Source organism: Osmerus eperlanus, chromosome 4 (genome assembly GCF_963692335.1).
Source record: "Osmerus eperlanus chromosome 4, fOsmEpe2.1, whole genome shotgun sequence".
Classification (NCBI taxonomy): domain Eukaryota; kingdom Metazoa; phylum Chordata; class Actinopteri; order Osmeriformes; family Osmeridae; genus Osmerus; species Osmerus eperlanus.
This window is the reverse complement of record NC_085021.1, coordinates 15194118-15207729: the sequence shown is the minus strand read 5'-3', so window position 1 is coordinate 15207729 and position 13612 is coordinate 15194118. Positions and strand designations below refer to the sequence as shown.

General features: G+C 44.9%; 2 protein-coding genes across 2 annotated transcripts in view; one reads left to right on the top strand and one right to left on the bottom strand.

Moving 5' to 3' along the window:
- samd10a (sterile alpha motif domain containing 10a) overlaps positions 1-1861 on the bottom strand; it is a 5681-nt gene extending 3820 nt beyond the window's left edge. Inside the window, exons 1-2 of the mRNA XM_062459655.1 lie at positions 1434-1861; positions 1-70 (exon numbers count right to left, since the gene is read on the bottom strand). The exon at positions 1-70 is cut by the window's left edge and continues 112 nt beyond it. Of these exons, the coding sequence (XP_062315639.1) occupies positions 1-70; positions 1434-1446 (83 nt within the window). The 5' untranslated portion in view covers positions 1447-1861. The remainder of the gene's footprint in view (positions 71-1433) is intronic.
- A 4491-nt stretch (positions 1862-6352) lies between these two features.
- On the top strand, positions 6353-10382 carry emilin3a (elastin microfibril interfacer 3a). Its single transcript, XM_062459509.1, has 4 exons — positions 6353-6881; positions 7055-7174; positions 7315-7877; positions 8061-10382. Exons 1-4 carry the CDS (start codon positions 6742-6744, stop codon positions 10022-10024), a joined length of 2787 nt encoding a protein of 928 aa, XP_062315493.1. The 5' UTR covers positions 6353-6741; the 3' UTR covers positions 10025-10382.
- The last annotated feature ends 3230 nt before the right edge of the window (positions 10383-13612 follow it).

The following is a 13612-nucleotide window of genomic DNA, read 5'->3' as shown; positions in this document are numbered from 1 at the left end:
TGGTGCTTAAAGTCCTCAGGCAGCGCCCTGTACTCCACAGCTGGACGGCAGAAACTGAAGCTGGAAGCAGCTGGACACACAGAAGTGGGCACACACTGAGAATTCGATTGTAGTGTACAATATCAACACATTCTGCAACAGCACATTCTGCAACACATCTCATTACCGGTTTTAGAGGTTTGAAAATCCTTCACTATCCACTGTTTGTGCTGAAAAGCCATGTTTCTGCTGACTATAACCTGCGTGTCACTGATGTGTAAAACAGTCTGGGGCCTTTGTCATTTCAGAATGATCTCATTACTGGGTGTTTTCAAAGAATAGCTTGGATACCCGAGCTGCTATGAGGTAAAATTCCAAAGAATTTCAAAGTCTGTACTCACATAGCTCCAAGGCAGTCCCAGACACACAAGTATCACAACATGGAACGGAACATCAGATTGTAACTTCACTGTTTGCAGTTGTGAGTTTCACTTATCATTATAAGTAATCTTACTGGCAGACACACAGTTCCTTTTTTCCAGCAGGTGGGCATGTTATAGAAGAAAGTGGTACCAGAATAAACAGGCTGTTACTGCAACACACCCTGGCAGTAAGCCAAGGGTCATTACTGATTCATGTGCCAGTTGGGTAGACGTTCTTGTTGTGTTTGAGGCCATCTGAGCCGTGTGTGATGCTCATTTCAATATATTTCTTCTAATTGACACAGAGGGTTTAATTGAAATGAGGACAGCATAAGATAGATGGCGGAGGGGAAGATGGAATGGAAATGAAAGTCTTTGGATGCTCCTGCTTTGTAACGCTCCTCTGCATCATTCAACAGCCCACATCCCAGACCTCCAGCAGAGATCAACTGTACTGAGGCAGCTCACTTTTCACTGTGAACATCAAGATTGTGCCTACCAACAGAACTCATTATAAACCTATAATGGCATTTGATGTGAATCCTTGTGTTCCACAGCACATGAGTAAGTCTGGAGTGTGTAGGAGACAACGGAACCATGTTTCTTCCTTTGCACAATTCTTTAATGGTGATGTCGTCACGCCTGTGGACCAACGATCCAAAGATCCAACGCTGTCTACATTCCACACACACAGTGGCTTGCAATGCATAAACCCAGGGAAAAAATGACTCACAATTTCTGATATATAGCTATACTTCCTTTTTATTATTTTAAAAAGTCCATGGCTAATAGGACACCATAAAGGTGCTGTCCATTTCAGCACCAGCTGACCAGCCCTGGTTTGTCAATTAACTCACTTTCCGAAACATGAACTGAGAGTAAGCTGCTCACAACCAGTTAGACCACAATATCAGACAAGCAGGCTGAAGTAAAACGGTATTGTTTAATTTGTCAAGAAACTATATTCATCAAGACACACTGCCTCATAATTATGACATAAGAAGTCAAAATGCAATTTAATGTCTAAATTACCGTCGACAGCCATGGCTCACGCTTTCCTTGTTTCCCCGTGACTGTTCTAGCAAAGGTAGCTCATCGTCTTCGATGACCGCAGTCAGGCAGGCAGAGAGGTTGTTTCTCACCTTACCGTTTCCTCATGCAGCCGGTTGTCCAAAACTTTATTATACCAACCACCACTTTATGTAATCTGCTCATCTATTTACTCCGCAGATATTCTTCCTGTAGCCTACGTCTGTGCCGTTGTGCCGAGAGCGCCCAACTAGTTATATCAGTTACTACGCGTGTGGTGAAGACTGTTCGGAATGCCCCGCCGACGTTGCTTGACTAATTCTGCTGGTGCGGTGTGTGTGTGTGTGTCTGCATGTGTGAGTATGGTTTATCTTGTCGTGAGAATCAGATGCAAAGTTTTTCTCAAGAGGCAGTTGCAGCGCACTCAAAGTGCTGCCGGGGGCCCTATAATTAAAGCAGCCAGTGCAGATACTTTGAAAACAGGCTGATGAAAAGCCAGCGCGCGGTTTACACGCGAAAGGCCAAGCAGAATGGGGGAAGCTCAACGTCAGGGAATTCCCATGTTTTTTTTTTAAAGAAAAATAGCTCACTAAGTATGCTACCTGGGGACCACTGCCATGATGGAGTTTTAGTGTAGTCCTAAGCACGAGACCCAGGGGGTGACCTTTCTGTAGCGGATCCAAGGACTGAGCACATAATTGCTACAGGATAAAGATTTTGAGGACGTTAGACTATTAAAATAGCACCATGAACGGGTTATGCCATTTTAAAGAAAGTGTAACCAAGATCATTTTAAGTTCTCCCAGTTGATGACACAACAAACAGATAAGTTAATTACAGGCCAATGTGTATGGGCACAGCTTTTGGCCACGTTACCATGACAACGGAAGCATGGAACTGATATTGGAGTGGGCACATGGGGGGTGATCTTTTAGGTTAGCTGGGCACATTTGCCTTGGCTAGAGGGTAAAAAGATGAAAGGAAGCCTTTTGAATTAACAGTTTCCACAGGAGAGAACATCAAAGAGCCTTAAATATTAACAGTACAGTATTTTTGGTGAGGGGCCTTTTTTTGTTATTTGGTGTAAAATTGGTCAACTTACTGTTGATATTTTTTCCAAACTAGATCCTTTGACCAGAAACATGGTATTCTAATTAAGAAATACACGAACACACTGAATGCAAGCAATCTCCACTTGGCTGATGGAGGAGTGTTCTGTCATGTCTTCTTGAGGTAACTGTAGATGTAATCTCCAGCCTCCCATTCTCTGCCACAACACCAGGGGGCAGTCTCAGCATTCAGGAAGTGGTGGAAAAAACATGAAAGTTTTAGTCAGCTGGTCCTCACAACAAGCATAACTTAGGGTTCAACAAGTAAATTGATCAAGATAACTTAACTCTGGAAAATGAGTGTCAAATGTAAGTGTTTGTATTCCCCCCTTCCCTCCTTTTTTCCCCTCTGTGAAGCGCATTGTGTTGCCTTCTTGTATGAAATGCGCTATATAAATAAAACTTGATTTGATCCACTGAGGCCTACAATTTTAAACCAGTACAACTGTCTTGAAACTATCTCACTAGATCTCATGCCATCCCTTAGGCAGGGCAGACTTGACATGTTTGTTGATGGATCCTCTCATGCATGGCAGTGGGGTGCTCACATACTCAGACATCCCAACCTGCAGAGACTAATTTCCGGGAGGTGCCCCCCCCCCCATTGACGCAATCTGGACGCATGATGTACCCCCTCAACCTGCACGTACACCCCCCCCCCCCCCCCCATGCACCTATCTCTACCAGAAATGACCATTGGACAGTCTCTCGCTCGCTCTAAAAACAAAATCCCCGATTTCCGGGAGATTGTAGAGCATTTGCGGGCGTCAGGGAGCCGCTATTGAAATGTGGGAGACTCCCGGACCTTCCGGGAGACTTGGGATGTCTGCATACTATTTAGTGAGAGGTGTTCTGTTTCTACAGCCTTTGGGCCAGCCTCCTCAAACATATAACCTCTCACAGTGCTGTCAAGTGGGAAGGAGACCTCTACCTCCTTGTGTTGCCAACACATGGAGTTTACTCACACCAGTGTTTGCCAAATGGATCAATATATATCAAGATGTGCCTTGAAGCCGTAAAAACAATCTTTGAGATATCACACAAAACAAGATGACATTTACACACAAGCACATTTAGAAACATGTTTAAAAGTATTGTATTTTCAAAACAGTGTGCTTGGTGGTTGTTGGTCCATGCCTTTAGAAGTGTTGGTACTGTTGGTCAGAGTGTGTTCTTCTGACTGCTGCAGACAAAGGGGTTTTGTGGGGAAGTGGGATCAATTAAACCTATTTGCTCTTCCACATGGCTGTCAACTGACAGATACGGATGCAGGCTACACTTAAACACACAAGCAAACAAATAAACAACTGTAAATAATACAGAGCTTAAAGGTTTTCAACCTGCAATTTGCCGATACTTATAGTTTGTCAAACTCCATGAAAATGATAAATTTTCTAAAATGATTTGTCAGTGGTTGCTACACTTAAACAAGGTTATTTTGTTATTTACTCATATCATCTCAACATATATGCATATTATGTAAATGCTGGGTAAAAAATCACTTCTCTTAAAACACACTAACGGTCAAATAAACAGAGATGCTATAAAACTCACTTAAAGTGGTCTGCAATCAGGCAGACTTAGAATGTAGACCTCTGGTGTGAATAGTAAACACAGATTGGACAACTACACACACATACACCCACACACATATTCATTTGTTGGATTCTCAACACTTTTCTGCGCATGTGGACAGGCAGGTTAACTGGGCCCCATCCTGTTCAAAATGGCTGTGATGATAGGTTTGTGAATAGCCAACAAGTGATGTCAATCTTACCATGGCTGAAGGAATGGAGTCTGAAACAGCTGCTACATTGTGAGATCATTTGCTAGTTGTCTTTGGTGGAAAGGCCTGGTGCGGCTGCTGGAATAAAGGTGTGCTTGTGTCGAAGGACCTAACATTGGTCCTGTGTTAAACATCTCAAATGTTTTACATTACACAATGAAAGCTTGTTGACGGATGAAGTGGTAAAATAGCTACGGGAATTAAAGTGCATTTAAACACATACACACATGCACACACATACACACTGTTCTGATGTTGTACACTGGCAAGTGACAGGGAGTTCCCAGGTAGGAGGTGTGCCCTGGTACAAACAGGATACAGGAAATGACCCTTTAACAAGGACCAATCCAAAGAGTGCTCTAAAATAATGGACGCAATGTTACTTCAGTTTTTGAAAGACTGCCAGCTGATTAATTCCAGTCTGTGATTGATTTGCAGAGAAAGCAGTCCACAGCATGTGTGACTCTCACATTAACTCTGTAATACACATGAAACTCTCTGAAAAACATGAAATGAAAACCAAATAATGACAAAGACGCATTACACATATTTGTGGTTTGCGGACTTGAACCTACATGGTATTTTAATAGAAAAAAAACAGTCAGGGGTGATGGTTAGGACTTCAAACTTTCATCATAAATCATACATCATACATTGTACATGCTTGACAGGGTTGTCAATGTGCACTGTCAGGAAGAGTTTATTGTTGCCTTTTCATTTGTAAGCTAAATGTTGTAATACAAATGTTTTACCAATCATCTAAGGACAAACTGAAACTCACAAAACATTTTTCTCTGTAAGGATAAGAGAAACATTGTCATCACTCAAAGTTAAAAAGCCTCCAGTGCTGAGGACATCCAATCCGTTCCATTCGTCCTTCAAGGATATCTGAAGACATCGCACCAATTCAAAAGATTTTGTTCAAAAATTGAGACTGAATGAATGAAAAACAAAATTTTTGTATAAAGTATCTACCATATAGAAAGTGAATAAACCAGTAAAATTGGACAAATTGTACTATTGAGACATTTGTGAATAAAGCACATTCCCTAGAAACTCCCATTAACTTCAGCCAATACTAGTGAACAAAGATGTGTTGTGATGGAGTGGTGGGTGGGGGTTCGTTTGCGTTGGTGAGCCATTCAGAACGGTGTGTGTGTTTTTCAACACAAGGCATCTGTACTTATTTGTTTGCAGGCCTGGTGACTTGCCGTTAGGTTTAGTGTGTGTGTGTGTGTGTGTGTGTGTGTGTGTATGTGTGTAGCAAAATGAGACAACTTTAACGAATATGTTTTCAAACCAAGTTCTGTTTGGTGGTGGGTCAACCTTAGGAAACTGACATACAGCTCTGTGTTTTGACTTGTGGGTTTGTAGATCCTTCTCAAGGCCATTGAAAGTGACCTGACATCTACATGTGATGTAGCTCACTGTTAAATGCTGGGCAAAGGAAGGCAGAGGAAGTGTCTTGCTTAGTTTCCAGAATTACCTTGTTGTACAACAAAGGTGTTTAAAATATTTGTTAGGGGTTAGGGAGTCCAACACTGTGAAGCCGTTGAGGCAATTTGTCAACTCTTCTCAGTGTTGAGGCATATGATGTCACCAGAACAAGAACAAGAACACAGCAGAAACAGCAGTCTCAATGCAGACAGTGATGACTGCTCAACAAGAATTGTCATTTATCATTACCTCGCTGAGCGTGACAGGTTTCGACAGATGTGTCTTGCAATCTTTATTTTATTTATCTTAAACTAAATAAAGAGGAACATAGGGAATATAATGGCTAATAACTATACACTGGATAAAGAGCTTGAGGTTGAAGTATTGGCGGTAGAAGTGTGTATGGGTGTAAGAAGGTAGTAATGAACATGAACACAGATGGTGGATATGGTACCCTTCCATTCTCATTCCTGTGTGACCGTCAGCAGGCAATGTGGGAGGAGAATATGCAAATATTGCCAAGGGAGGCCCTATTAGGGGACGCTAGTGGTGCCCCGGCTCACAGTAGACTGTTGTCACTGACAGAGAGTCCACCACACCCAGAGCCTTAGTCAGGGTCAACACAGACAAGGAGGCACTCTGCTACACCTTCCCTGTCAGCATTTACTTTCTCTATTTTCTTCTCCGAACAACATTTTTGTACTTCTCTATTGTGGATCTGGGTTTTTATTCATTAGTGTTTAAGTCACAGCCTTGTCATTGAGGGGAAACAAAATTATCCATAGGCTCTTTTGTGGTGAAATGCAGGTGTGTGTGGGGGCTGGCATTCAAAACGGACATCCATCTCCCATCAGTTGGACACTCCAGAGGAACCAGGGCCACTGATCTCCATTTACTTTTCATTGTTTCTGTTACTCTTAGAGACTAAATCTTTGGGACTTAAGCCTCTTTTCCCCGTGAGGATAAAAGACAAACAAAGATGTACAAAGTTCCAATTCTGATCTTGACAGTGATAGTGTCACTGGCCGGTGCCAAATTCTACAGTCCAAACCAATACAATCTGTACAAGGCAGGGGCAAGTCCACACCATGGCCAAGGGAACCCAACAGGCAGACACAAGTAAGTAGTATCTTTGTCTACAGTATGTCTTTCTTTGTCTATATTCTTGTCATGCTCTCTATTGTTCGCCTTAGGCATTTTTATAATTCGAGCCTTATCTATGGTGATTTTTACCGACCACACAAAACCCAAAGTATATGTTATTTGATGGCTTCTTGCTTCTCCTCTCCTAGGAACCACTGTGCATATGTAGTGGAGAAGAGCGTGTCTTTCACCATGCAGGATGGGGCGGCCCCCTATGTGAAGGCTGAATACAACAAGTGCTCCTGGGGTCAGAAGTGTCCAACTCTCATGTGAGTCATCCTTTACAAATGATTTCCAATAGAAGCATGGTAATAAATGGACACTGACCTTTCCTACCATAACCATGTTGAGTCTGTACGATTTTCAAGTTTAGGGGCTTACCTGAGCTTGTTTGTAAATGCTCTTTCAGATATCGCCTGATGTACAAACCACACTACAAGGTAGCATATAAAACCCAGACAGAGCTGGAGTGGCGTTGCTGCCCAGGATACTCTGGCTATGGCTGCATGGAGGAACCTCCAGCCTACCACCAACCCATGAAGATGATGCCACCTTTTAAGGGCCCCTCATTTAAGGGTCCACCTTTTAAGGGACCACAGTTCAAGGGTCCACCTGTCCACCCTGGTCTTAAGGCCAATCCCTGGAGTCAACCCAAGGGACCTCCCAGCAATGTCAAATCTTACCCCATGCGTCACTTTGGACCTCCCATGACCTCCTACACAGAGACCTCCTTTGAGCCGTTTCCTTCGGAGCCAGAGCCAGACCACCACCCTCAGCAGCAGCCTGAGGCAGACCACCCTGAGCATGAACCTGAGCATGAGACTGAACAGGAGTCTGAACAGGAGTCTGAACAGGAGTCTGAACATGAGCATGACCGTGAACATGACCATGAGCATGAACAGGAGCATGAACAGGAGCGTGAGCATCGGCCCCAGGAAACACCCCCCCCTGGTGGCAGCCATGATGTTGACGGTGAGATTGGCTGTGCATGTGTTTCCAAAGTCATAGTACATTCATACCCACATGGGTTGATTACACTTAGCATTAAAACAAAACACAATTGTAGTTCATGGTAAAGTATCACATGCATGCTCATTCAATTTTGGATTAGGAAGTGTGCTGTGTGTATGTAAACAGCTTCTACTCTCCTTGTAGGCCAGGATCCTGACAGTGAGACTGAGGAACGTCTGGGCCGTATGGAGGAGGACGTGCGGCGCCTGTCCCAGGGCCTGGAGACACTAAAGGGGACCCTAACAGGGTTGGAAGACGCCCTCCGTGCCTCTCTACGTGAGGACGCCAACAGAATGCTGTCTACCCTGCTGTCTGCCTCACCCGGCCCTGTCCCTGCACCTGCTCTGGCCTCTAGCCACTCAGTCGTGGGCTTCGGGGACATTCCTGGTGGAGACCCTGAAGCAGAGGGGCTGGATGGGGGCCTGGCTTTTACAGGTCTGGGGGAGCTGACTAGCAGGGTGGAGCAGCTCAGAACAGAGCTGAAGGTCAAGAGCGCTGAGCTGCAGGAGCTGAGAGGAATGGTGGTGGGCCATGACGGAACCCTGAGGAGGCTGTCTGGTGACCATAGCTCAGCCCGCTCTGCAGGTAAGGATTACCAGAAGTTTGCGGAGGAGCTGGTAGATGGCAGACTGGGTGCTAGCAGAGCGGAGATCCTGGGTGGGTTTGAGCAGAGGATGGAGGTCGCTGAGGGCCGCTGTGAGGAGAAGGCTGGGGATGTGCGGCGGCAGTGCCAGCGGGAACAGGAGGAGACACAGGAGCAGCTGGAGCAGGCCCTAGAGGGGAGTGCCACAGGCCTGAAGAAGGAACTAGGACATCTCCAGGCTCAGATCCAGCGCCTGGACACTACAGAGGGCTGCTCTGGCAGGATGGTTGGCTTAGCTGAGAGGGTGCACCTGCTGGAGCAGTCTGTGGCTGGGCTCAACCAGTCCCAGGGCCACTTGAGGGTAGAGCTGGGTGGGCACAAGGATCATGTGGAGGGCATGCTGGAGGGGCGGCTAGGGTACGTTGAGGCCCGCCTTAACCTGACTGGCAAGGTGAAGGGGGTCAGTGGTGCCACTGCTGCTGGTGAGACCAGAGTTAGAGAAAGGCTGCTGAACACCACTGAGGTGGGATTGGGTTTGGAGGCTCGTCTGGAGGGGAAGCTGAAAGCTCTGGAGGGCCGTCTGCTGACTGCAGTGGAGGAGCTGGGCAACGCGACGGCCCCGGCCCTGCTGGAGGGTCACGCCGTGCCCACTCTGGAGACAGAGCTTGAGTCCCTCCGCCAGAGGCTGGAGCTGGACGTGGACAGAGTCCAGAGACAGCTGAGCGGCCTTGAGAGTCTCTGCACCTCCTCCTGCAGCTCCTCCCCTCCCTCTGGCCTGCAGGGAGATGCAGCCTCATTACACTCTCGCCTGGTGGAGGAGGAGGACAACATGAAGGGGCTCCTGGATGCTCAAGCTGAGAGTCTGACCAGCCTCAACAGCACCCTGCAGAAGCTACTGGTCAGACTGGACCATAAGGACCACCAGCAGGAAGACAGGGAGGGGAACTCTCTTCAGGGAGAGCTCATGGTGCTCAAGTTTAATGTCCGTTCTGTAAACCGCACTCTCCGGAGTCTGAAAGATTCGGTGGGGTTGGTGGCGCGGGAGGTGGGCCGCGCCAACAGTACCTGGCAGGAGCGGGAGGAGCGTCTGGCCCAGCAGGTGAAAGGGGTGGTGCAGCTGGTGGGCCGGCAGGCATCCATGCTGGGCGCTGGGGAGCGGAGGCTGACCCGGCTGAAGGCAGAACTGCAGGAGCTGAGGAGGCGTCTGGCTGGGGAGGTGCAGGGATGCAAGAGCACGGCGCTGGGAGTCCAGAAAGAAGTTACTGAGGTGGGGGGCCGGGTGGCCAGCGTGGAAGGCCAATGCAAGGGTCTAAGTCACTTGGCTGAGGACCTGGAGAGGATCAGGGCGGAGCTGGAGAGGCAGTCGGACGGACACCTATCCCAGGTCAACGGGACCCTCAGCAGCCATGCTCTGCAGCTGTCTGAGCTGAGAGACGGCTTGAGAAACTGCACAGCCAAGCTAGAGCTGAGCCACCAGAGACAACCTCATAGTCTGGAGCCAGAGCAGAGGAGAGGAGATCAGTAGACAGAAACTTATTACTGTAAAAGGGAGGCCACAATCTGAGTGATGCTGTAATGGGCCATTCTCTAGAACTCCAGAGACATGGGGTTGATGTTGATCATGTTGATGTTGGGAAATGTTCAGAAGTTCGTTGTACAAATGTATCGCACTGCAAGTCCATAGACAATTTCAAATTGTGTTATTGAGTTTGATCAAGTCCAAAGTTTTATATTGATTGATTTTTATATTGATTTAGCCATTGTTTAGAATATCCTTATAGTATCCAAGATACATGTTTTTATTATGTTTTTACTTTTCAATTGCAAGTATCAGAGAAGTTTGTGATTCACATTCATCTTGGTATGTAAATGTTGTTTTTCAAATAAATAGTCATTACATCATTTGATCTATTGGCCGTACATTTTGTGAATAGAAATTCGGTAACACAGGAAACAAGGGGAAATTATTCCACCAGAGAGCAGTAGAGAGGCACTATGTATCTCAATCACTGCCAACAGGTTGGCCAACAGTAAAGCTTATTAGATGAGCACCATGATGATTCTGCATACTCTGTGTGTATCTGTCCTTCTCTGTCACCTCCTTCAGGGGGACAGTGTTTACCAAGCAGGAATGATAAAACGCCACGACTAATGCTGGGTACACACTAAAAGATTTTTTTTATATTTTAATATTTTCAAAATGTGAGAGACCACAAACACGAGGACAAAAAAATCCTAGACACACATCAGGATTTCTGATCGTAAATATTCAACAATATTTACGATTGGCGATCGGGGCGGTTCCGACATTCTTCCGAGCAGGTTTGGTCACTCTTAACACACCTCACACCAAGGGAAAATCTGATAAAATAATCTGTAGAACTATCAAGATAATCGGGACATTACCTAGGATTGTCGGAAGGGGGGAAATCGGCCCGATTATCCTGTAGTGTGTACCCAGCATTAGGTGGGACAGCCAGACTCTGAGCCCTTCTGTCAGGCAACCAATCACAGTATCTCTCACTATTCCCTCCCCCTGTTACTTCATCTTAGCTCTGATTGGAGTGTATGATGGGCAATGGGTGACCTTCCTATTAAGCCTCAGACCTCAGCCCCAGTGCCCCATCAGACTCCTGGGCCATTAAAAATGACAGATTTGTGGGAGATGAACTGCTGTCATGGGGAAGTGTTTTGGTCACTGAGCTGAGGCATGCAGTGCCTAACAATGGAGCAGAACAGGAGAAAAGAACACAGCGATGTTAGTGGAGCTGGAGGAGACACACACATGCACACACACACACACACGCGCACAGACACACAGTATCCAGGGGGGCCTTGTCACACATGATCACTTTCAGACCATCTCTTTGTAAGCACTTACTCGCTCCTCTCCATCTTTCAGTCCCTTAAACCATTCGTTTCTCCCTCTGCATCTTTATTACTTCATCATCCTATTTTTGCTTTACCTACTGTATCATCTCTTGTCTTTTTCCCAGTTCTTCCCCTCTTCTTTCTTTTTCTTTCTTTCTTTCTTTCTTTCTTTCTTTTTTCCCCTCTGCTTCTCTCGCTCCATTCAACCCTCAACACCACCCACTCTTTCTAGCCTGCTACACACTAATCATGTCTTTTTCCAAGCAGATAGTCAGACTGTAAATAATCACTTCTCTGTTGAGTTTGGCCCTCAAACAGAGGGTCCTTCCTATGGCTCATCTCCTATTTTAGTCTTCTATGTCTGTGTGCCTCACTCATGGCCTTTGGCCATTGAATGTGTTTATCAATGACTGGCAGCCGATGCAGGCACACAAACAGTAGACATGGCGAAGCATCTGATTGGAAAGACAATAGACAGCATATAGACTCAATATGAATGGCTTTAATCTGTATCCCTCTGAAGATAATGAGAGAAGAAAATAACTGGCCACATAACAGGGAGGGTTAACTGTGTTGAGAACAGCAGGGTCTTAGATGAAAAGATTACAACAAGCAGGCCATGTATGCAAACCTCTGAGAATCACAATGGAGATTGGCACACAGTGCCTGATCCATCTAGCATCTAAGCAGTACATGATGATACAGGAGGATTCATCCACTGTGTGGGAGTTTTGGGAAACATTTGGTAACTAATCATTTTAGCATTTTACAATATAAATGTCCCCCCTGGCATGTCATGTAAATCCACACTGCCCTCAACTAACCCAATGTAGGACGGGCTGGAGCGGCAAATTATTTTCCCACTTCAGGAATCATCTAATAAATTAAAACCACCGAGCATCAGATTTCTCTGAAGTTTCATGATGTCACTCTCCATCAAACATTCAAGCAGGCATAGTGTTATTCTGCCTTATGAACATGACTGTCAAAAAGAAGTTAACAGAACTATTTCACTTATGAGATAAAGGTGCAAATCAGTCTGAGACTTTTCAATGTAAGGCACACATTTGGCTTCTCAAACATGGAAATAGGTTTATCCCACAGATGCATATTTTGTGTGGGACCTGCTATTGTGTTTGGTCTGTGGAGAAGGGAGAAGGGAATTATGGATAAAACAGGATTGACAGTAACATGTAACCTAAAATTAATACATGAAGAGTATCAAGCAAAAAGATACCGCTGTGACTCAAATTCCCATGGTGTGATCGCAGCTCTCATTCTCACTACAGTGACAGGAAGGAAGGAATGGTGATTCATGTAAACACAACAAATAAAAAGTACAATCATTACTAGATTATCTAGTTAAATAGTTATTGTGCATTATTTGTCGACCATTTCCTGAATTTTGTCCAGAAAATCAACCTTCTCATGAACCAAAGACAAAAAGTAAAAAGTAAATATTGAAGGTGATGAATTGGTATGAACATTTGGCCAGCAAACATTCTTAGCATAAGCAATGTTATTTCTAGATTCTAATTTCAGTTTAATTCTAGGTATACTAATTATTTTAAGATTACTGGAACCACTGTGCTGTATGTCTTGATGAATTATGTTGTTTATATTATTTATTTAAATGAAGTGAATTAGAAATAAAGTTTTGGTTCATGGATGAACATGATATCTTCACAGCTGTTCACTTGAATCATATCCATTTCGAACCCTAAATTCTATTTAGTCTCTGCTAGTAAAAACATTTCCACCACAATCCAGTTGAAGAGTGCCTAGCACGTCTGCAAGAAGCAGCAAGAAACTTTCCTTAGTTCTTGGAGTTCTTTGGAAATAGAATGTCTTGAAATTGAGAAGAATATAAAAATAAAGGAAGGGTTTGAGATGGATCTGCAGTAATGGACACACAAGACGCTGTCAACTGTGAGGACTTATGGAGAGCTGATTGTAAATGCAAGACTTTTACACTTTGTCTTTCTTCAGGATCAAACATCCTAGTACTGTTCATATATAATGAGCAGAGACTGTATGGTGCACTGTCAGCTGTTGACTTTCATAAGCTTATGAATGTGTTTTAGAAAATCCCCCTGGGTGCTCTCACAATCCCCAGATCTTTATTGGCTATGGACAAACCTGTTTTTAAGCATTTTTCCCACTGTCCCTCAGATGTACTGTGGCAGTAGAGACACAGTTCAGCCCTTGGCTCCTATACTGGATCTTGTTGATGGGTTGTCTC